Source organism: Fusarium graminearum, chromosome 3 (assembly GCF_000240135.3).
Source record: "Fusarium graminearum PH-1 chromosome 3, whole genome shotgun sequence".
Classification (NCBI taxonomy): domain Eukaryota; kingdom Fungi; phylum Ascomycota; class Sordariomycetes; order Hypocreales; family Nectriaceae; genus Fusarium; species Fusarium graminearum.
In genome coordinates, this window is record NC_026476.1 from 3164611 (window position 1) to 3188022 (window position 23412).

The window sequence follows — 23412 nt, forward strand, 5'->3', positions numbered from 1 at the left end:
TCCATTTACGATATACTTCTCTGCATTTGGGTAAGACCAATTAGAAAGGCTGTATTTCTATACTTCTTTCTTTACAACGTGATAGTCTCTGTTGATCATCCCAAACTCATACAACTGACATCTATTTTGCTTCGAGGTTCAGTTTCCGGCCATTTCAGGGGTAGGAAGAAACGGCACAGTGGTGTGATCACGAGCCTTGGCAACCAATTACAAGCCTTGCTTCTTACACGATAATTTAACGAATATGGGTCATCTAAGGCTGAAGGCCCAGAGTCAGCAGCCAACAAGACGATACGAAAAATTGTGCAGAATGCCACGTTACGGCTGACCGTTTGAGTCACCGGTTAATCTATAACTCGACAATTAAGTGTTTCGCCCTGCGGCGTGGTTGAAGCTTATAATCAGTCCTTTCTCCTACCGGTTTGATTTACTAACCATCAATCTTTCGTCAATAGTCACTCGCTTAGACATTACGCTCGTTCTTTACACCTTCAAAATGGTTAAGACTCTTTTCGCCGCCCTCCCCGTGCTTATGCTTGCCGAGCAAACTCTCGGATTCGGTTGCTCCACACACAGCTTCACTACTTGCGAAGATAGAATCGTTCACTGGTTCGACCCTGATGATGGCATGATTTGCGATCCCCTTGATTGTGGTGGCGGCCGAGCCCCCGTAAAGACTGGCGTCCCAGGATGCGCAAACTACTCTGGCACCGAGACCCGCGGAACATCGTACCTCTCATGCTGGAAGCCTTCGACTACTCTTGCCACAGCACCTGCTGAAACAACCATTGAGGCCATTACCACCGATGCTGAACCTACCAGTACAGCTATCGAAATTGAAACCGAGAGCACAACTGAAAGCCCAACCGAGACTACAACCGAGAGCCACGCTGTTGAGCCAACCACTTCCGGACTGGTCGAGGCGACTGTCTCTGAACTCACCACTGTCGCTCCTGTCGTCCCTTCACAGACCCAGACGTCCGTTGAAACTCAAGCGACTAAGCCGGCGTCTACCCCAATCGTCAGTCCCAACGCTGCACAGGCTTTGAAGGGTTCTTTGATTGCTGCTGCCGGAGTTGCCATCGGTGCGATGCTTCTCTAAGCACAGTCATTTAACTGTGCGGTATGTCTTTAATAATCAATGATATAATGAAAGTGTATTCAGTTGGGGTTTGTTTGTTCTTCCAAGAGATATCAGATCCGGTTATCATAATATGGACATCATTTGTTATAAATTATTCCAATCATTTCTCAATATTGTCTCCTTCGTTTTTGCAATCTTGTGTTACTTCTCGAGATTCCTTCTTTCTCAGCTTTCGGAGACTTGCGTTTCTCAATTTTGTGAATGATACCGACTTGAAAACATACTTTCGTTCCCCAGAACCCTGGCAAGCTATGTTAAGTCGCGCACATCTCGAGCAAACTGGTTTCTGCTGATCACACTATGGCCAGTCAGTCAGTGTCCACTATGACATGGTGTATGGATACCTTTTTCTTTTGCTTGAGGCAGTTGTTGCAGCCTCTGCTTTTTGGAACGCCCGGCATTGCGCCTACTGAGAACAGGTTTGATTTTCTCGAGGCTGCAACATCGAATTCGAATTCTCTTTTCCATCCAAAATAACATTACGCTTCATTTTATGTGCCTTTTACCGAGAGGCGGGCTTGTCCCCCACTTCAACCAGAGCGCTCAGTTCCGCCTTGTTGGGAATAGTGTCATGTCATGGCGTAGATCAAGTGGCGTTGTGTAATGCACATTGGGTCTTGTCATCCGCTCGAGACCCTTGAGATCCAATATGAGGCTGAATAAAGGGTCCACACTGATTTCCTGGATCTTACTTCTCGATTCATTGTCCCTTTTGGGATAATACCGGATGCTAGTGGAGGCAAATTCCATGCACGAGGCCAATGTTTGGTGATCTTCAGATCTGACATGCTTAGACTATCGCCATATGTCCTCAATTGGTAGCGTAAGCAAGGATCTCTGTGGTTTCTTTTTACAGATCACAAATATAGGGCTACTCTCTAGGTAGGTTCTGGATTATCAAGACGATCAATACTTTGAGGCTGTATAGTAGACATGATAATAAAATTTGGTCTTAAGTTATTAAAAGCGGTGGCCGCTACCAAAGATAAAACTTAGCAGTAGGCCAATTTATCATATTTGAGCCATGATTACAGTTTGTCTATAGAGATTTCCTCCAGGGTCACCCTGTCCTAACAATACAGTACATCTGCTAGGCCACTCACCCGGTACTGAGCTTCGACGGCTATCCCGCAACCTTTTAGATACATTGGTCTTTGAGCTCATCGAAGTCTGGCCATCTCTCTCCCGTGTCCTATTCTGTCTTTTCTTCTGGAGCCTCTTGGCTGTCCTGGAAAGGGTGAGGGCGGAAGATTAGCTTGATGGTCCTGTAGGCTGGGTAGATTCCTGACGGATATCCTGTCCTTCAGTCTCAGTGTGCACAGATGGTTCGGGTCGAGGCGTCTCAGATTTGTCTGAAGGAGCCTTGCATTTTAGGAAGCCCTTCATAGACAACTCTATCAAGTCCACATCCTCATCAGGGATTATTGGACGTGCGACCTCGGGAAACGTCGTAGGATCATCGAGGTCTGGGCACACATCGAGTCCGAAAGTCGTTGATGTCGAGACGTCGAGACATGGTCACATCGGGTGTATACATGACCCTGATGACCCATGGACGATTTGGTCTCGCCCAGACCCACTGATCGTGGAAGGGAACAAGCCCGAATGATTGTTTGATGACCCCCTCCAGAGTGCTGGTTGGATCCGCAGCAAGGTCGAGCTTCAGCAAACAATGGTTTGCAAATTGTGTTGGAGAGCACTCGACATATTTAGCGGTCGTGGCAACAAGAAGGCCCTCAAAAAGTTGGAATGTATTTTGTGACCAGAAGGTCTCGCTCATGAGCTCAGAGTTGCAAAGCAATTCAAAGGAATAATCACAGCCTGCTATCGACTTGAGTACCTTCTCTCTGTCTTTGGCATCCTCTCTGACTTCTCGTTCTTCTGGCCCGAACGGAGACCAAGCATGTCTCAAGAAGTGGTTCTTCGTCTCGGCCGCACCGATCCAGTGACAAGAGCCACCATTCTCAAACATGAAGGTACCGTAGATGAGGCGAAGTACAACTATTAGACAATCAAATCCAGGAAGGGAATTTTTTCTGGTAATGGTTGAGTAGCGGCATTCGAGGATGTGGCACGCGACACTGAGCTCCTGCCCTTTGGTATCGTACATGGTTCGGATATCCATGGTCATCTATTTGACTGATTAGTCGACTCGACAACGTAAAGATGGGCAATACGAACAGTGGCTGAGATGATGCGGATTAAGGAAGGAAGTCTGACGTACGTAAAATTTGCAATGTTGGAGTGCGGGAGGTTCGGACATAAAATTGAAATTCGCGTCAAGTCGAATGTTTGCGATGTTCAGTTGGCACTGGCAAACATACGGTGACCCGCGTAGGTAGGTAGTAGTTTTAGGCAACAGCACAAACCCTTGTGTAAATATAATGAAAATTGTTCCATTGCATAGGCTCTTGTATCTCATTTCTCTAGCTCCTAGGTATTGGGCAATTCAAATTCTCATTCTTATCCTTGCAAAACACCACCAAATCATCACCATCACATCAGCAACACCGCGCCCCCGCAAGCCCAAGTACATATCGTCTCCCATATAGAATGTAATACATATCACTAACGTGCCAGCTCTTACAGATATGGATTTCCGGACTCTCTACAGAGCCGAGGAGTTTCTTCGACCTTTTATGGTTACAAATCCTGAGGACCAACTCCGATTCAGCCACATCACAACCCCCCCTACCGATTTGGTAAGGAGTGTCTGATTGACGCGGTTCGATACATGCACGATGTACCTCACCAGCAGATGCTGTTTATCGTCTCTCCTAGTGTCGAAGATGTGGAGCATGATGATGGCGATTTGTCTATGACCACATTTACCAATTGTGGTATGGTGGTGCCAAAGAGCCAATCATTGAGATCCTTGTTCAATGCTGCCTCTCTGCTTAAGAAGGATGACGGAGATGTCTATATTATTACGCATGAGCTGGGAAGAACGGAGGAGGGTCAAGTCTTTGGTAGGTTCTGGACATCTCTATCTCAGCAGAACTTGTCAAAGAGTGGCTGTCTCAGTGGCCCGAAGACATGAACGCACTCCGGGTCCTCAACACCGGTATTCGGTATTCATAGGAAAGTGAAGGGATTAAAGGGAAATGGCATTGATTCTATTAAAGATTCGAAAAATAGCCACGCAGATAATTGCCGATGAGAGGGAATCTCTATAAGAAAAGGATCCCACAAGATAGTATAGACCTTAATTTATAATTCTTCATCACGGCATCATTTGGTTCGTCCGGTTCAGTGATGTGCTATATTGACGTGCAAAATGGTCACTCCAACGTCGAATGAAGCCCGTAACTGCGTCGTGCTTGCGCATGACGTGCTGACTGAGATAGCTACCATTTCGGGATTACAGCGTCTTACTTGCATGTCCTCAGCCCAGGCAGTTGAAAAGTCGGGATTCTAGAAGCTGGAGTATGACTCACCGAAATACCAAGAACGCAATTCTGACACATTGTTCACTTGTCGTCGAGAGAAATATGCCCAGCTGCATTATCTGACTCTTGATCGGTTCCTGGCTTCATCTAGAACAATTCCAAATTCTGGGGGCTGAGCTAGAGAGGCGCAGTCTGCCTCCGCGTGTCGTCTACACTGACCAGCAATGTTGCAGTGGATATCCCCTACAAAACTAGCGGCATTTTAACCAAACACAATTACGTAGCCTGCATTCCCACAGGCTAAGGCAATATCAAATTATCTGACTGCGGCATGATTGTGGATCACACCCTGTAGGAAAGTAAGCAGGCATGCTTTGCTACCGGGCATGGGATAACAAGCTTAAAAGAACCGCGACAATCCACCAGACATTTGGCCATCATTACCCAGATTGCTTGATTGGTACCTATCTTCTAGCGACATGTCTTGCCTTCAACAATCACCTTCACGCAGCACACATCGAACTTCAAGTCCCAATGCAGTCAGGTCAAGAAGATCACACACAAAGTCTCGTCATGGATGCTTAGGATGCAAACAAAGAAGAAAGAAGGTAAGACACAACCCTAATGCTGCTTTGATACATAGACTTACAAATCCAGTGCGATGAACAACGGCCCCAATGTTCGCGATGCCTCGATAAGGACATTCCCTGTGAATATCCTCGCTCGCCAAAGTCCCGGACTTTGAGATCACCTGTATCCGATACAGAAGAGACATGGAGTCAACATCAAAGTCTTGCCGTCCCGACTCCTGATTTTTGTCGATCCACTGGTACCAGTCTTGGCTCAGTATCCAGCATTTCCTCGCCATTCCTTGCACCAAGTCCAAACTACGAGTTCAGTGCCAACCTATTCACCCATGAAACCATTGCGCCGTCTGTAGATCTCGGCGCAACAGAGCTCGAGCTTTTCAGCTACTACCTATCGCATGCTGCTCGTTCCATGGCCTATGATGATGAGGACCTGTATGCACTACAAGTTGGCTTTCCGAACCTGGCTTTCCGAAGCAAACCTCTGATGAGCTCCATCCTTGCGCTTGCAGCGGTGAGAAAATGTTATGATATACTATCTCAGCCCGATACACAAAACATCGATAAAGGACAAGTCAAACACCTTCTAGCTCTCGCCGACGAGCACCACAGAGACTCGCTTCGTCAGACGCAAGCTGATATTCCCAACGCCAACCACTACGACCACGTTGTGGCGAATGCGCCTCTTATGGTACTTTATGCAACAGCAAACCACGCCGTTCGGATCAAATTATCTAATACATTAGACGACCACGATGGAAGTACAAATCTGGCTCCGGCGCAACTGCACTGGATGACACTCATTCGTGCAGCCCATCTGGCGTATACCGGTCTTTTACACTCTACCAAGGACTTTCACCTGATGGACGATTTTACAACCAGTCCCCCAGTGATAACCCTGAACCAGCCTATCAGTGGACTTGTTCCGATGGCTGAGAATGGACCAACCCAAAGGACAGAGACTCTACTCATGCCAATCATTGCAGCCACATACAGCTCGGCGCTTGAGAAGTTGAAGACAAGAGCGCAAACCCTGCAGTTTTCCATGCATCTGGCTTCCTCGGGAAGGTCCAGGGATAATTGTGAGATTCAGACTTGTCTTGTCGCTTTACAGTCCCTGGCCAGTATTCTGAGCGAGTTATTCGAAGCAGGTAACGGCAGCCATGATACATCTCAGCTTGATTTAGAGAATGATTGGGCAGCTTTGAGTCAGCTTTCAGATGTCTCTCCATGGTTAAGGACTTACATGGCACGCGTCACATTTTCAACGCCACTGAAGCCACTGAGGCGAACCATCATGTGGTTTCTCAATCGAGTCCCAGCAGAGTTTCTGAGTATCATCCAGTCAACCCTGGACAAAATCCCAGAGACTGTCCCCGATGAAGGTATCCAATGTGACGCCGATGATGCCTCTGAGGTTTCGCGACTTTCTATGGACATCTTTGCTCACTGGCTCGTTTTAGTCATGCTACTGGATGGTGTTTGGTGGATTGGTGGGATTGGAGTCTGCGAATTGGGTAGAATCTCAAAGTATCTGGGACGGCAGCAAGAGGGTTCCACAAGATCAGAAAGAACATGGTGGCCGAGGAGTATGCTTAATATTGCGATAGAAATAGGTAAACAGGACTAGGTTTGAGAGAAGGCGGTAATCATGTAAATATGGATATGCATCTTTTAAATGGATCTTGGAATCATTCTTTGATTTTAATACATCTTTGAGCTAATCCTACTTGCATCTTCCATCATCATTATATTATCTTTGTGAGGTTGAGTATTTTATTGGAACTGGTCTTCCCTTGTCCAGGCTTTAACAGGCTCCATCGGGATATCTCGTGATCCTCCTTGCTGTTCACCCTGCTTCAAGGTTAGTGAAGTACAATCAATCTAGATTCGCAACACTCACATCTACTCTTGTAATCATGGTATCTTGAGACTCGCCTCTATGCCGAGGGGAGCGAGAGCTGGGGTTTTGGACATGTTCCTCCCGTAGAAGTCCATTTACGAAAGTCTGACTGGCATTCGTTGCATACTCATAGTGTCCATCGTCCCTTGATGCCATAGGATGTAGGATAGACCCTAGCTCTGCTCTAGATGACGATTCAAATCGCGAACTTTTGCGATTGTATGTAGGCATTGAGAATTCGGTCGAAGCGGGTAGATGAACCGAGGGCAAGGCGTTGTCTCTGTACTCGAAGGTTGTAATTTTTCGCATTGCTGATTCCGATATTCGGTCTAGTACACTCTTGAAATCGTCGAGGAATATGACATCGGATGCGCATTTGAATACCAGGGCTAGCTAGAATAACTGTTAGTGAATGCTCATATCGTGTCGTAGAACGAACCTACCCTCCAAAATGGATTTATTCCGCCTCTCTTAGATACAACAATCATAAAGATGACATCCGTGATCAAGAATACAATTGAGAGAAAAAGACAAAGAAGCATGATTCCGAAGCGTGGGCTTGTGCGAACCAGACCCGATATTGTAAATTCGTAGTTCTCTCGAATGGCCAGAACCAATTTGATCGTCGTGAAAACCCACCATGGGTCTCTAAATAACGGCTCGAGTAATCTTGATGTGTCAAAGATCCGGCTACCGAGGTGGTTGTGGTATTGGAAGTTTGCCCATGTTTCGAGAATCCAGTACGGTTGGACCATGAGCAATGTGATGATGAAGCTTCTTGCGCCCCATTTGGGAAGAAACGGTCGGATCTTTAGCCACGCGATAAGGTTGTGGATGAAGTAGGAGATGTAGAGTAGAGTCGCGGTGCTGCTGAGGATCCTTGGATAAGTTAGCAAGCTGCACCTAACGTCGCTTCATGCCGCATTTACCATCCATATTCTGGCTCTTCAAAAAATGCAAAGAATCCATGTCCGAGCGCAAGGAGTAGCTGTTGCCAATGATTGATTAGCGCAAGTCTGTGGAGAACGGGCGGGCGATCATACTTCACCAAGAATAAGCTTATGTAGTAGCGTTTTCCTCCGATAATTGCATAAAACGAGCAAAATAAGGATGACAACGGCCCCGATGTTGAAACCTTGACTCCACGCTTCTACGACCGCCTGTTCGCGGGTCGTGACGTACGGGCTGTTTTGGTTCGTCGCCATTTCGACATTGTGGGTGAGCGTTGGGGAAAGCGGGTTCTGGTTCAGTCAGCTCGGCATGAAGAAAACGTCTTTCCAAGTAGAATAAGCATAAGCGGAGGAAGGCTGATTAATATTACCCATGGGAACTGTAACGTCATTCCTGTCCCAGATCGCAAGGGTTCTTTGTCTTGCCAATGCTTGGCTTCTTGGTGTCGAATCATAGATGGGAGAAAGCAGCTGCCTTGACATAGCTGAACCCAACGTTGCGGTTGACTGTGGGCACCAATCGGATCACAGGGTTAGACTTCCTTCGACTTCCTACCTCTTAGTTTTTGTTTTTTAAAATCAGGCAATTACAGACTACCTGATCAGGTAAAGGGACTTCGTCTGTATAGAGGTTGGGCTGACAACAACTTGATTGGCCCGAAGTGCTACACTCGAAAAGATGATATTACCATCACTCTCATGTGGCTGGCCTATTTAATTCACCGACGGTCGAGCTTTCTTTGATATCCTGAATGCTCCATTTACAGATCTCTATGTCCCCTCTCTGCAACATTAAATAGCGCCAGGTAAATCATCAGTTGAAGAACAGTTCACGTATGTCTTGGATAACAGGCAAGGTCGTTGTATCTTGAACCCAGCTATCGTGTTTTTTGGGCGGCAAACCCGATGTTGGCTGCAACAAGAAGCGAGGCCTTCTTGGACCTATCGGCGATGTCATCAAGTACATGAAGAGGGAGGAATATAGAATTTAACGTTACGCTTCTTGGAGAACATAAGCTTTAAGACATAAAATAAATAGCCTAGCGGTATAGTCTAACGAGCATAAACTCATAAACTAAATTTATTCCTTATACCACTAGCGACCTACAACTTGTCAATAGAGAGATGATTCAGCCTGCTCCCCGGATTAATACCCACAGCACGTCAGTCATCATTGTGTCTGATTTGGGTGTCTATCTGTCTCATGTCTGTCTCATATCTGGGAAAACCCTATCTTTATCGGCTCAGACTGGACCCTTACGCCCGACGTTTTCTAGGCCACTACTTTCATTAGAGCCATACTCTTGTGCCCAGATATCTAGATTTGCTTGCGAGAGCTGCCCTTACCGTACTTGTGGTTGGCCATTTTGAATGTGATAGTCTGTAGAAGATACTTACGTTAGATTCAGTATAGGAGCGTAAATTACTGCCATAACAGTCACTGGTCAAGGGGATTCGTTTGAATTTTGGTATTTTGAAGAAGAAGAAATTTCAAGTTTCTTCTGTGTGCCTGGCTTCTTAGATACGTAGGTAGGTAGCTTGCTGGATGTCTCGTGTGCTGGCAGACTCGTGACGGAAAGCAAGCTGAGGTACCTATGATGAATTGGGATTGGAATGGAATGCGGGAAATCAAGAGATGCGATATAGTCAACTAATTTCGGTAAATGTACGACAAGACGCTGATTCCACGGAAAGTCAAGATGTTGACAGATCAGTTAGGTCCCTGATTCAATCTCTGATCTAATGCAGGCTCTGAATGCAAGTTGACATACCTAGAACTACAGTATCGGGCAGGTCAAGTAGAAACAGAGGTTAAAGGAGCAGATGAAAATACTTATGGTATCTTAGGTTATAAATCCACTAAAGCCAGCCTAATATTCCTATCACTTGCTAAATTAGCACCAGTTTCTATGCTACTCACTCAATAGCTAAGCGTAAATTGATAATAATTGTCTCTAAAGCCCGATGATATCAATCAGTTGTAGGAACCGACATTCATTTAGGAGTTGCCTCATTCTGGCTCTCTACTTCAGGGAACGGCAGGCACATTACCAGCAATGATGTTGCCGGAGATCTTGGTAAGATCTTGGTAAGATCCTCAGCCATGCAGGCCAGCTTGTTGATAACATCGTCGATAGTAACTACCTCATATTTTACTGATGTAAATGATAACATGGAGACACAGCACATGGCGGCGCAATATCTAATTGCAAATGCAGTCATAGCGGGTGCGGTTGAGAGAGTCAAGTGGCTTTTGAACCAGGGGGCAGATCCTGACCTCAAGGGGCAGTACGGAAGTGCCAAAAACTACTAACCTACGCAAAGTTTAGGTCAAGCGATGAAATGAAACAGATACTACAGGTGGAGCAATGATATAGCGATATATAGGACCCTCAGAGTATCAGAAAAATTGTCTACTGAGAGCATAAGGGATGAAATTATTAGATCATCTTATGTTACTTAAACCATACTCTTTAGACTATTTATTTCTGTACCCTGAGACGTGAGAGGCCGGGGGTCATTTTTTCTGCAACCCAGTAGAGGACTCAAATAGGATGCTTCCACGCATGAATTTGCTTGCTGACAGGATCGAGGGCTGACTGACTGCAATCTCATAATACCATTGCGCGGCTAAGAGCCAGCCTTGGCTTATTGAAATTAGCAGGGATAATGCAGGGATGAGACGGATGTTATCAAGCCGGCAATCTCTGTCGATGTTAGGGCTATAGGGCAGGTTTTCACCTGGGGGGTAGCGGTACAGGAGCGCAATAAAGCTATGGGTATGTGTTACAATGCTTATTTAAAGACAATGTTTTAATTTTCCGCTTTATCTCAGTTACAAATATCCAGCTGACCTTGGTTACAAGACGATTGCATTTGAGATCGAAATATTAAGCTTTCTTTTGTTTACTTAGCGGCCCCAGTCCAAGGCTTAGGCGCACTACTAAGGTGTTCTGAAACATAGAAGGATTTGCTAGCAAATTGCGATCACCTCCAAAATAAGCACAAGCCCTGGGTAACAGACGCCACAGATGATAAAACACTCGCATTACTTCCGGCAGTTGGCCTAACATCACGGCGTGCTTCATCATTAATTACAGGGAACGTCAGCACTAATGCAGATAGGATCCTTCTGTAACTTCAGTGTTACCATACCTATGCCGGTTAGCCATGGAAGGATCACACTAATCTACTGGCATATTCTGATCAGCTGTGTTTTGCCAGCATGAAGCAGAGACCTGGATATATAGAGTGCTGCCTGCGTAACTGTTCGACCTGTCTTCATCTACCGTTGACTTGGTATATTCACTCTTTTTGTCTACAGTCATTCTTTTGTACCAGTCATTCATTCATTCACGCCAAGATGCGTGCCATGTTCTTTGCCTTGGCGACGTTGCCTTTCTACGCAATTGCCCAGGACCCTATTCCTGAAGCTGCGTCTACCACTACCACTGAAGCTTTCATTCCACCAGTAATTGACACTTCAACTCAACTACCTGTTGATATTGATCTCAGCTCTACCACTACCGATGCTATCATTGTTCCTCAGTCGACCTCGGAATCTATTCATGAAGACCCTGAGACAACCCCTCAACTTCCCCCAGCAGTTCAAGATACAACGACTTTGCCTGTTATCCAAGACACGACCTCAGCGCCCCCTCCCATTAAAGATACAACGACAGGTCCTCCGTCTGTAATTGAAACCACTGAGCCCATTGTACAAGACACTACCACTCAACAGCTGCCTGTCGTCGAGGACACAACCTCACAGCAAGTACTCCCAGTCCAGGATACAACAACGGAGCTGCCGCCTCCACTTGTTCTTTCCACCACATGGCTTCCTGAAGGGGAAAGCACCAACCAGCCCGTTTTTCAGACTCCTACTTCCTCACAAGATATCATCGGCCAAGACACCACCACTGAATTGCAGGTGCCTATATTGCCTACAACAACATCAGGAGCTGTTCTTGATACCACGACCGAGATCAACAACCCTCTGCCAGATACCACCACTGAGCAACAGCCCGCTATCGAAAGCACCACTAGTGCCGTCCCAGTCGATGAGACTACCGGTTCAGAAGCTCCTTTCCAGCCTACTACTACAACAGCAGCTGCTGAACAGCCTGCCGAGACTACCCAGAAGGAAGAACCTAAGCCTACCACTGAAGAGTCCAACCCCACCAGCAAGGACGACGATCCTGTCATCACCCAAGCCCCGGCCCAAACAACAGTGGCTCCTGAGGTCGCTACAGCTACCGTGTCCTCCGTTTCCTCCCAGGTCGCCGCTCTAATCCCCATTATCAACAAGTGGACCGATGATCCTGAGTCTCTCACTGATGAGACTAACAAGCAGGTCGAGGACACTCATGACGACATCATTGCGGCCATCGTGTTTCTGGGCGGCAAACCCGATGTTGGCTGCAACAAGAAGCGAGGCCTTCTCGGACCTATCGGCGATGTCATCAACAAGCTGGCTTGTATGGCTCAGGATCTTACCAAGATCTCCGGTAACATCATTGCCGGTAACGTGCCTGCCGTCACGGGCGCAGTTCCTGGAGTACAGAGCCAGAATGAGGATCTGACTGAGGAAGAGGAGAACAAGAGTGACAAAGAGGAGAGTAAAGAAGAGTCTACAAAGCAAGAGGAGACGACGAAAAAGGAATCCACTACAGAGACTCCTACAACCACCGAAGCTCCTACTTCAACAGAGGAATCCACTACCACTGAAGCCACTACAACGACTGGCCTTCCCGAGCCCTGTGGCTCTGATACCTGCGGCGGCGGCGGCGGGTCTTGTCCCATTGCACCTGGTGGGTCTAAAGGAGGACAGATGGGTGACGCGGCTGGCGATATTGACTGCGGTGCGATCCCCAGTACCACTATCGACGGACCTCTCCCCACGGACCCTTCTAAGCCCATTGACTTCGGCAATGACCCCTTCACGGCGCCTACAGCCCGTCCCGAGTCTGCAGTCCCGCCTTCTAAGCGCGACATCGAGTTGGCGGCCCGAACGTTCAACGATGACATGTCTCCCAACCCTTTCTACGTTGCCTCCTTAACACCTATTTGGGTGGATCAAACTGGAGACACCGCAGGACACTGGTTCGGCGCTCCCCCTTTCGCTGGTAAAGGATCTGCAGGAGTCAACGGTATCTACGGCTGCACGTCAGTCATCATTGTGTCTGATTTGGGTGTCTATCTGTCTCATATCTGGGAAAACCCTGTCTTTATCGGCTCAGACTGGACCCCCACGCCTGACGACGTTTTCCAGACCACTACTTTCAATGCTTTCCGTGACGGCAACATGAACACCGAAAGTGTTTCTGTTCTTGTTGGCACAGACGAAACCCCCGGCGTGTTGCATTCCATGTTCCACCCTAGGGTTTTTGTTGTAACTCCCTTTACCAGCCATTTTGAGCGTAGCATTGGCGTGACCACAACGTACAGCTACGAAGACCGTGCAAACCAATTGGCGACGCAGATTTCCGGCATCGTTCCTGGATCCGACTCTACAGTTCTCGGTTACACACGTACTAGCCAGGCAGAGTCTACCGAGCAATATGGATCATATGGTCGTGCCATTGTTGAGTTTGATATGTTCGACGAGATCGTCTTTAGCTCTGCCGAAGACGTCAATGGCCAGTTTATGGGTAGATGGAGACTGTGGGTTGAGGACCAGCTTGTCACCTCGCACAAGTTTATGGTTTTCCCTGATTTTAGCCTGATTACACCTGAAGCCACTCCTGCAGCTGGTGTTCAGAAGCGTGCTGAAGATGAAGCTGCCAACAAGTGTTTGATTCGAGGTGGCTTCACTGGTACTACTTCAGCTGGCCCCTCCTCTACACGCGAGGCTGCCACTACGGCCGATGCCACTTCTGATGCCACTTCCTATGCTACTTCCGCTGCTGAGACTTCTGCAGGCTCTACAACAGACGAAAAGACTGTAGAGTCTACTGGAACAACGTCTTCTGAAGACAAGACCACCGAGGCTACTACCACACAACCTGATACTATCTTGCAAACCACCACACCAAGCACTCTCATTACCACCACCAGGGCTTCGTCCAACGTCATCACATCCGTTATGAAAACCGGTCCAGCAACCACTAGCGAGGAAGTCCGTACCTACTACCCTTGCAATATCTTTGGCGGACCACGCGTCGCGAACCCATACTGTCAATGCAGCACCACAGTCTCCGGCAAGCAATATGTCACTTCGGCTTCTCTGATCGATAACAGCTGCGAGGCCTATACCTCCTACCCTTCCCCTGTTATTCCCGTTACCGACGCTCCAGTTACACAAGCCCCAGTGCCGACTCCCTTCACTGAGACCAACGATGGCACCGTTTTGGTCTACTCAGCTTACACTCTGAGCTACTACATGGCCTATACTCTCCATTTTACAGCAACGCGTGGTTACGGTGTACCATCAACTGTTTCGACGCCTCTGCCTTCTCAAACCGCTGTTGATAACGACGGCGGTGGCCAGTGTGGAACATCCGACGGCTTATCCAAGAAGGGCTTAGGTGAGGCCTGTGATAGGGCCATTAACGAGTTCGATGCCGATACTGTGTACAAGGGTTACACAACGCGATACAGTCGATCCAACAAGGGTATCCTCATGGCTGCTTCGTTCGGCCAAGCTGCTTGTATTGCCAAGTTTGAGTGTGACGATTATGGCATTGGTATGAAGGGGAGCGATATCATTGCCGCTCGTGAGAATGCCAAGAAGAACGATGGTATCTGGATGTGTGGACATATTCGTCTATCCAACTCATGCAGTGTCGTTATGGACTACTGCACGAACTGTAACAACAGCGGTTAGGCTTGGTACCTATCTCTAAATTCGCACTATTTTCAATTCTATATGTACATGTATATGTCTCACTCCCTGAATAAAATACTTTATAATTATAAGCAATATCCATATACTGTCGTGAAGACCGGTGAGGGACAATTCTTTCGATCATTAGGGTTTTAGATGATGTGCATTATAAATTTCATAAGGGCTTATTTTTTAGACCATAAAGTGTCAAGGAGACAGTAGAGTACCGGTAGACGTGGTTATACGTGTAGTATTTAACTCATAAGTGCTGTACAAACTCAATCTCCCATCCAGCTACAGACATTTATTCCATCCAACAGAGTAACTGTCTAAGCAACCTCTCGGGTCTGTACTTGAGTCTTGTTCTCCTCTTCCTTGGCGTCTCCGAAATGGATTTGCTTCTCGACAGCAGCGGTTGCCTTTTCCTTGAGCTCGTCGTCCTCGAAGACTGGGTCTGTTAGCTATTGAACCAATCGAAGAATTGAAATACATACGGAAAGTAAGTTCCTCGAGGGTGCGGCCGCTGGTCTCGGGGTAGAGCAAGTAGATGATGAGAAACTCGAAGACGATCCAACCACAGTAGATAGCCAGGTACTTCCACTTGATCGCATCGAGAGCAATGGAGTTGACGTTGGTGGAGAAGAAGCCGGCGAGCTTTCCAAAGATTTGCTGAACACCAATACCACGAGATCGCATAGCATAGGGCCAAAGTTCGACAAGGTAGGCTGGACAATGTTAGCGGCTGCAATATTTGTGATTTTGATGACTTACTGTATGTGAGAGCGTTGTTTCCGATGTTGTAAGTTGGCGAGTATGCAAAGTAGAAGAAGAGCGCAGCAATACCAGCAGCGTTATTCTTTTGGCCTACGGGAGTCGCCTGGATCTGCTGGAGGGAGACAGTGATGGCGATAAAGACGAGAAGCATCAGAGTGGCGGAAAGCATATACATGTGTCTACGCTTGAAGCGAGGGACGATGAGAGCAAGAGCTGTGGCGTTCATCAAACTCCAGCAGGCAAAAGCAAGATTGATGCGAGTCTTTGTGTAGTCGCTTGTGTACCCCATAAGCTCGAATAGTTTACCAGAATAGTAACTCATGAGAGTGTTGCCAGAAAGTTGGGTGAAGAGACCGATAAAGACGGTGACGAGGAATCGACGACGCATACCGGCGGTACGGATGACTGAGAGCCAGGACTGCTTAGAAGCCTCCATCTCGGCTTTGATGGTCTCTCGGATTTGAACAATTTCGGCTTGGACGAGGGGAGAGTTGGCATCGCCTTCGGCGTGATATTTGACGAGGATAGCGGCGGCCTCTTCGGTTCGGTCCTTGGAGATGAGGAAACGGGGGGACTCGGGGAGGAGGCTAGCATTGTCAGTTTTGTAAGAGTGGATGAACTTTTCACTTACAAAACAGTGGCAATCTGGACCAGAGAGGGGCAGATTTGCAAAAGAGAAGGGATTCGCCAGGCCCAGTTTGTCTTGATGGAAGTGGTGCCCAGAGCTACAGCAGAAGCAAGGATTTGACCAACAAAGTAAGAAGAGTTGAAAAGTGAGGTCAAGGTAGCTCGCTCCTTGGGGTATCCCAGCTCTCCGATTAGAGCAGCACCAGAGATGATGCAAAAGAGGATTCCAGCTCCGAGAATGATACGAGCGACGATGTACATGCCGACTGGTTATGTCAGTATGCTGAAGTTATTGCAGGCCTATGTTCTTACCATGCTGAGCGAAACCTTGGATGATGGCACCGACAACCATGATGAGAGAACCCAACATGATGGACCATCTTCGACCGTATTTCTGAGCAAACCAGGGCGCAACGGGGACAGCAAAAATGGAGCCGAGCTGGTAACAGGAGTTGACAAAGCCGAGCAGACCAGGTTCGATAGCATATTTGCCCTTGTCGTCCATTCGTCCGTCACCGAGATCTAGACATTTGTCAGTCCATCTTGTAGCACACGTTGTTATGGATGGTAGTACAGTGGTGAAAGGTTTGCGAGTATTGCAGAGTGTTGATAAGCTGAGAATCGAATCCGGAAGTCATCTCAACACCCATACAGCAGAAGAACAACCAGACGTACATGATACGAAGATTGGGCTTCTTGTACCATGGTGTCTTGTCCTCTTCAACGAGGCGAGTGACGATGGGATCGGCGGCGGAACCAACGTTGACCATGGTGGCGGTTTGACTCTTGTTGGATAATGCGATGCAAAGGGCGTGATCCGCTCTACTGGTAACAGTAGCAGTCGGGCAGTCAGGGCTGGAGAAGAAAGACACAAAACATTTCGATGGGGACACTGCAGATCATATTATATACCTGATGCTGGGGTTGTCCCCGGTTAGATAAGATGGAGCTGTAGCTACAAGCTACAAGCTACTGCTGCTCTAACGGTAGGATTTCCGATTTCTCCGCACTCAGAAGTCGTCTGGGGAAGAAACATGGAGTCTCCGCACCCAAAACTTGGTTTGACCGCATGTCCATGTTGCATCGCGATGTGACATTTGACAAGTCTCAGTCAGCGACAGGCGCGAATCAGACCAGGCGATTCGTTCGGGTAACGTCCCCGGTCGGTTGACACTCACCCGAAAACGGATTCTCGCGCCGAAAGTGAGGAGAGTCAGGCAAACTCAGTAGCGGTTAAACGGACCGGCTGATGGAGTGTTGTGGAGAGTTGGAGGTTTGATTGGATTTAGCTTATGCTTAAAACCGCTGATCATCCCGTCTTTGGTGTGGTTCAAGTTGAGGATATGCCAGATCTAAAACTAGCTAACTAGCACCTGACTCTACCGAAATTGCGGGGTTAGTTTGGTCGGGCAGGCGCGACTGGAAGCCAAGACGGGCATGGCAGGAACAAAGGAAGGTTTTGGTCCGGCTCCTACTCCTCAGGTGCATTACTCGTCGTATACCTAATTTCTCCATCCAACTGTGCCCAGCACAATGAGCACGACAAGGATACAAAGCCTGGATGATCCATGGATTGACAAATTATTACCAAACTCTATCAATTATACGGCTGGAACCCCAGCAATCAACTTAACCAGCCACTAGAATAAGGTCTTTATGTCAGCGTTTCACTTGTTCACCCATTGATGCATGCTTGCATATTTCTCGAAGCCAAGAATCCTCATAAGGCTTGGCACATCCAATGTCGGGCTTTTATTTCTTCTTTAAGAATCAATAGGTTGCATCATTCTCCAATTCCCCTGTCCTCAGCTCGTCAACCGTTCACCTGGTATTCTTAGCTTAGGTGCATAGTCTACCCGCTCTTCAGGCTAAATAGCCAAACAAACACCCGGACAAAGAGACAACTGTAGTTTACCTTGGCATCCCAGTCAATACCCTAGGAGGGTTCACTGTCAACCCTCCTAAGCTTTAAATGGACGTGGGATGAAGCAGCATTAGGACGCCCGTCAGACGGGTATACTGTTTACCTATTCTACCATTTCCGGATGAATCCTACGACTTGTGTTCTCCCAATTGAGATCCTTGCTTTCTTTTCATGATGGTTATAACATCCATTTTCATCCCTTGGCTCATTGTCCTTTTGATCGGACCGAAGGGGTTATGAATTACCCCAGGTCTCCTAGAAAGAACCGGATCCAATAAAAGATGACCAGCTGGTGTATTGTATAAGACAAAGGGTCCTTCTACCGAGTGTGATGCATCTGGGGTAAGTGGACATTTGATCAAGGAGGCGAATGACAGCTGTCAATGGTCAAGTCTGGGGTCAAAGCTTGGCGGTCGTATAGTCCGGGGAAGATTACAGCATGAACTCGTCATAATTGGGTCTCAAGCTAATGAATTGTCGTAAAACGATCCTTGTTCGCTTGTTACTGGTGTTGAAATGGCGAAACCTGTGTGGTTGGAGGCAATATCAACCTCCTTTCACGCCGAGAATATAGAGATTAATAATTTTTGGCCTGTTAGAATTAGGGCGTGTGGTCTAGGGGTATGATGTTCGCTTCGCATCTTTGTTCTGATCATCAGACGATATGTAATTGCGAAAGGTCGAGGGTTCAATTCCCTCCTCGTCCATTCTTTTGACTTTTTGCTTAACGAATTCATTAATCGCTAACTAAGAGAATTACCGACATGCCAACCCTATTTTTCGCTTTTCTTTAGCACGTATGTGCGCCACTTTGTATAGGTCGTATTGGCTAACAACTTCTTCCCTGGCACTGGGTTTCCAGACAAGCTTGTGGTTCCCAAAATATCTCTTGCCTCGCGTGACCTGCAAACACCAGGCATTTTTGGTATTGTTTCGATCTACATGCTCGATTTCGTGAGTAACGAATGCTTGATAATCGTATATATAGTCTAATAACGTTAGGTCTAAAGATTGATCAAGAGCGCGTGTTTCAATACTCAGCTAAAGTCTGACGCACATTCGTGATTGGATGATGTTTTTGTCTGTCCTGAATCATCCTACAGCACAACTGTCGGGACTTATTACCCAAGCGCATAGACAGATAGTTAAGTATCAGGGGGAGGAGACATCGCCTCAAGTTGAGATACCAGATGAAGCCGTGTTCTTTCAAGCTGGGAAAAGTATGTCCTCATTCTAAAAGACTCTTGTTCGTTCTCCCATAACTTTTGTTGCATCGCATGCAGCTGGGTTCGTATCTCTTGTATTCTGTCTAGCTTGTCGCGGATTGTTTGGACAAGTAGTTCGCTCAGGTACTCGCGCTGGACTGGATGAGAACAATAATACCATGCCGTGATCAGACATTGTACTTGTGCCGTTGACAGAGACGGTGGTAAAGCCTGATTCGCTAGCGGCGGCCGTTGTGATGGGCCTGTTTGCTGTGGAATTTCTGTGGGCGTTATTTGTTCCATGTTTGGTGGTCTCTCAAGTAGGAAGTAAATAATACGTTGATTTTTGCGGTCCTGTCTCGAAATCTATTCGAGGATGGGTTAGCTTTTTGTCTTGCCTGGCCTTATCTGAGTTCAAGTGTTCTCTGTAAGGTTCCAAGACGCATCAAGCTTTGGATGTCTCTTTGTATTCAATGTCCAACGCAATCATGGGCACACTGTACGTACAGTAACGATAAGTTTACAGAGGGACCCTGTTTTGACTTTCTGGTTGCATTTGAAATTGCTTCCCTCTACCAAGGATCTACGGGTGAGGCCTTTGAGAGTTTACTTGTGAACCAGACTTGCCGTGTTTGCGTCATGAAGCGAATGTGGCAAGAAATCATAAAGATGCATCGTTCCTTCTTGGATCTCTTCCAAATAGTTATGCTCAAGAGATAACCACCAGGCGCTGTATTGCGGTAAGAACTATATCTAGCCAAAGCGAGTATAATCAGTATCTCAAAGACTTATTTAGTGGAACGACAAAAACTCTAGATCCATGTTCGGAGAGTTGTGCACCTAGGAGCCTCTACTATTGGTTGTCAATTCTTGAGTTTGCATCTCTTTATCCTATTGGCATATTTACTTTGATAATCACCAAAGTCATATCATTAGTGAAGAGATTTAATAAAAGGTCGGGGGATCTACCAATCAACATCAACATTTTGAGTTTCCCGTGGGTTGATATATGGCAACTACAAATGGCATGACTTGGGAGACTTTCAACTGATACATATCGATTTGGAAACCAGTTAAGGGAATGATTGGTTATTAGGCTTCTATAGTTATCAAACACCCGTCAAAAACCATCGTTATCTCCCCTTTCTGTTCCCTACTTGCCCTCATCTTTAATCTTGCTGGGACAATCCACGGTAGGGCAGTCGAATGGCGAGTAGTACTTTGTAATATCGTGTTTCATAGGTGGATTGTGAGACTCCCGTTTGAAAGAAATAGAGGGTGGAGTTTTACCCGTTCTACTTGTGGTCTTGGTCTCTTTCTTGTACGGCTCACAGTACACCCACTCAATGGTATCGGTCACAGAGCATACTGGGCAATGCTTGGTCTTTTCGAGACACATTATGTCTGCTTTATTGGGAGGTTTTTGATTTGTGTGTATGTATTTATTGATGTATACAAAATCAAGGTCGATGGGAGATTTGAATGCTGCTCGATCTTTTATAATATAGGCGCCATTCAATATGAATCACGATAGTTCTTGCCGTGGAACTATACATGAACTCCACATTACATATGGATATCATTGAATACGATATTATACGTCAGGCCATCTCTGAATTACGTCGTCAAGTCTTTTCATGGCCTATTCACTTGGTTGACATGTCAAATTATAAGATAGGATGAATACGCATTTTCACTAATACAATCCGCCAGTCGCATGGATAGAACCAGTTGGGGCCACGAAAACCCATGTTTATTAATTTAATAAAATCAAACTAAACTGGATTCTTCACCTGCGAAGGCGGCAAGCTTAAATGTTGACGGGTCCAGGCCTCATAATTGTCAAGTTGCCAACGCTGAACCATCATGTTTTTGCATATACCCAGGTTCTTGAGTATCAAGAATAAAACAAAACACACTGCCCAACTTGCAAAACAAAACTGTCAAATATAGACATAAGAAAATGTGTGACAATAATGGAACCACACAGAGCTCAGGTATCTATAGACGACAAGCAGGTCGAAGCTACTCAGTGGGCTGTCAATCCAAAAAGGATTGGACTAAAAGAGAATCGGATTCCTCCTCCATATGGATACCGATCCGTGGGGCATGACCGAGAATAGATCCTTGCTGCTGCATGACTGTGCAGAACTTGTTCGGAGTCTGGCGCGGCACCTTGGCAACCAAGGTTCTATTCTGAAGAACCACCAAGGGTTCTGTGACGAAAGGGTCCTGCACAACTAGCAATGGACTTTCACCGGTGATCCAAAACACATCGATGGCAACATCGAGGAAGGCTGCTACGTTGGTTTTGTTGAGCATGTCTAAAGCCTCGTCGCCAGGCTTTGATGGGTGAACCTTTCTATAATAAAGGAGGGCGATGAGAGTGACAAGGTCTGGGGCAGACAGGCACGGTGTTGGGGTTTGGGGGAGATATAATTCTCCCTCGCCGCTGCGCGTAAAACCGTCACTGCAGTCGAGGGCATCCCTGCGTACGAACTCGATGACGTCGTAGGTAGCCGGCAGATTCGGTAAATACCGTAGAGAGCAAGATGTGTGTCGAGAGTGTTATAGGACAGAAACTGGGCAATCCTCTCTCCACCGTAAGCCGCCTCTTTATAATCCCCCTTGCCCTCACCACTCGCATCGAACGGCACCGATAAGAAACAACGGGGCCTTTGGTATTCTCATCGCGATCCTGTGCCAAGTTTTTCAAGTGGTTATCCCTTGATTCATGCCAGAAGCTCCTGGGCGCTCTTTACAGTAGGCGTTGGCTTGTTTTTCTGTAGCTAGCGACATGGGACTAACTTTTCCTGCTTCAGAAACAGACATCTATTGGCCACTACCCTACCATTGAAGATGCTTCCAAATCAGGCCAGCCAGCAGGATCGCGAGATCGCTGAGAGGATTAACAGTGGAACAATCCAGCTACATGAACTGTCTGTCAACAGCTGTTCTCGGAAGGCCGTCGAACTATGCAACCCCGTTGCTCTCGAACATGTCTACAAATATCGTATATCAGATATGGATCCTTGGACCTTTGTCCCTTATGACAGAGGCCTTCGTATTTGTGAACTTCGGCCTCGTGGTCCTTCGTTGAAAATCCATCGCAACTGAGATCTTCACGAATGCTGGGATTCCCAACCCAGGCTTGAGCCTGTCGTTTCAACGAGCTGTCGCTCGAGTATCTGGTGGCAAGATCCTCCAGTCTACCTCCATTGGAGACTACAAGGGGTGGAAGGGCATTCGAAAGGCAGTGCTTGTTACAGCTCAGCTTGAGAAGAACACAAGTAAAGCGACATGTATATCTGCGCTGTATCTTGTCTCAGTCATTGCTGCTCTCTCGATTCGGAACTTGCAAACATTCTCCATCAAGTTAGCCAATGACAACCAGTTTTTTTAAGATGTTCAGCAAGGATAAGATGTTCATCTGACTTCCACATTGTTGAAAGCAAAAAGGATTGAGATCTTAGTGGCAATTGAGACCTATATCTCAACACACTTGCTATCAAGTATTATGAAGAAGTTGGAGATGTTCCTTTCCTTGTCAACATTAATAGAAGCATCTCGGAATCGATTGTAGGCAAAGAGTGCATCAATGGTAAAGACACCAGCATTATCACTGTCAATCGTCCGTCTGGGGATTCCTCCCGAATCCTCCCCGGCAGCATTCTGTACAAATTGACGAACAACGTCAAGCAGAACAACGAAGATGACGATACAAACATGGAAGACGTTATTTCTGATGATTCTATTGACACTTTAAGCGTCGGAACTCAACTCATTGCAATTACTTGGTTGTCCGACTACCTAGCGCATCCATTATACTGTATATTCCCCCGTTTCGCTAACATAAACCCTGACTTTGCCTTCCAATCCATTCACGGGCTCACATCTGTAGCGCTTAACTGTAGTAATAAGCGTTACTGGATTATTCTTAATTTTAATCCCACAATCTTCATGTCTTAATCTCAAAGGGTTGCTGTCTAGGGTGAGTGAGACGCGTCTGAATACGTAGTGGGGCTACGTCATTTACGTGCTGTAAGCCACACGATGCACCAGACAACATCCAGAGTTAGACAA

General features: G+C 46.8%; 7 protein-coding genes and 1 non-coding gene across 8 annotated transcripts; 4 read left to right on the forward strand and 4 right to left on the reverse strand.

Annotated features, from left to right (window-relative positions):
• Nucleotides 1–458: 458 nt before the first annotated feature.
• FGSG_05714 (uncharacterized protein) lies at nucleotides 459–1255 on the forward strand. Its single transcript, XM_011325990.1, has one exon. The coding sequence runs from the start codon at nucleotides 497–499 to the stop codon at nucleotides 1100–1102; it is 606 nt and encodes a 201-aa protein (XP_011324292.1). The 5' UTR covers nucleotides 459–496; the 3' UTR covers nucleotides 1103–1255.
• Nucleotides 1256–2600: 1345 nt separating this feature from the next.
• FGSG_05715 (uncharacterized protein) lies at nucleotides 2601–3269 on the reverse strand (the record flags this gene model as incomplete). Its single annotated transcript, XM_011325991.1, has 1 exon — nucleotides 2601–3269. The coding sequence occupies one exon, from the start codon at nucleotides 3267–3269 to the stop codon at nucleotides 2601–2603; it is 669 nt and encodes a 222-aa protein (XP_011324293.1).
• Nucleotides 3270–4421: 1152 nt separating this feature from the next.
• On the forward strand, nucleotides 4422–6750 carry FGSG_05716 (uncharacterized protein; the record flags this gene model as incomplete). Its single annotated transcript, XM_011325992.1, has 3 exons — nucleotides 4422–4525; nucleotides 4889–4892; nucleotides 5191–6750. 3 exons carry the CDS (start codon nucleotides 4422–4424, stop codon nucleotides 6748–6750), a joined length of 1668 nt encoding a protein of 555 aa, XP_011324294.1.
• A 146-nt stretch (nucleotides 6751–6896) lies between these two features.
• On the reverse strand, nucleotides 6897–8228 carry FGSG_05717 (uncharacterized protein; the record flags this gene model as incomplete). Its single annotated transcript, XM_011325993.1, has 4 exons — nucleotides 6897–6974; nucleotides 7024–7416; nucleotides 7467–7902; nucleotides 8206–8228. 4 exons carry the CDS (start codon nucleotides 8226–8228, stop codon nucleotides 6897–6899), a joined length of 930 nt encoding a protein of 309 aa, XP_011324295.1.
• A 3109-nt stretch (nucleotides 8229–11337) lies between these two features.
• On the forward strand, nucleotides 11338–14799 carry FGSG_05719 (uncharacterized protein; the record flags this gene model as incomplete). The annotated part of the gene is made up of 1 exon (XM_011325994.1): nucleotides 11338–14799. The coding sequence occupies one exon, from the start codon at nucleotides 11338–11340 to the stop codon at nucleotides 14797–14799; it is 3462 nt and encodes a 1153-aa protein (XP_011324296.1).
• A 329-nt stretch (nucleotides 14800–15128) lies between these two features.
• On the reverse strand, nucleotides 15129–16970 carry FGSG_05720 (uncharacterized protein; the record flags this gene model as incomplete). The annotated part of the gene is made up of 6 exons (XM_011325995.1): nucleotides 15129–15253; nucleotides 15294–15524; nucleotides 15571–16160; nucleotides 16205–16466; nucleotides 16513–16722; nucleotides 16775–16970. 6 exons carry the CDS (start codon nucleotides 16968–16970, stop codon nucleotides 15129–15131), a joined length of 1614 nt encoding a protein of 537 aa, XP_011324297.1.
• A 1758-nt stretch (nucleotides 16971–18728) lies between these two features.
• Nucleotides 18729–18831, forward strand: FGSG_20639. The gene has a single exon. It is a non-coding gene; the product is annotated as a tRNA-Ala (tRNA).
• Nucleotides 18832–19269: 438 nt separating this feature from the next.
• On the reverse strand, nucleotides 19270–19632 carry FGSG_12793 (uncharacterized protein; the record flags this gene model as incomplete). Its single annotated transcript, XM_011325996.1, has 1 exon — nucleotides 19270–19632. The coding sequence occupies one exon, from the start codon at nucleotides 19630–19632 to the stop codon at nucleotides 19270–19272; it is 363 nt and encodes a 120-aa protein (XP_011324298.1).
• Between the last annotated feature and the right edge of the window lie 3780 nt (nucleotides 19633–23412).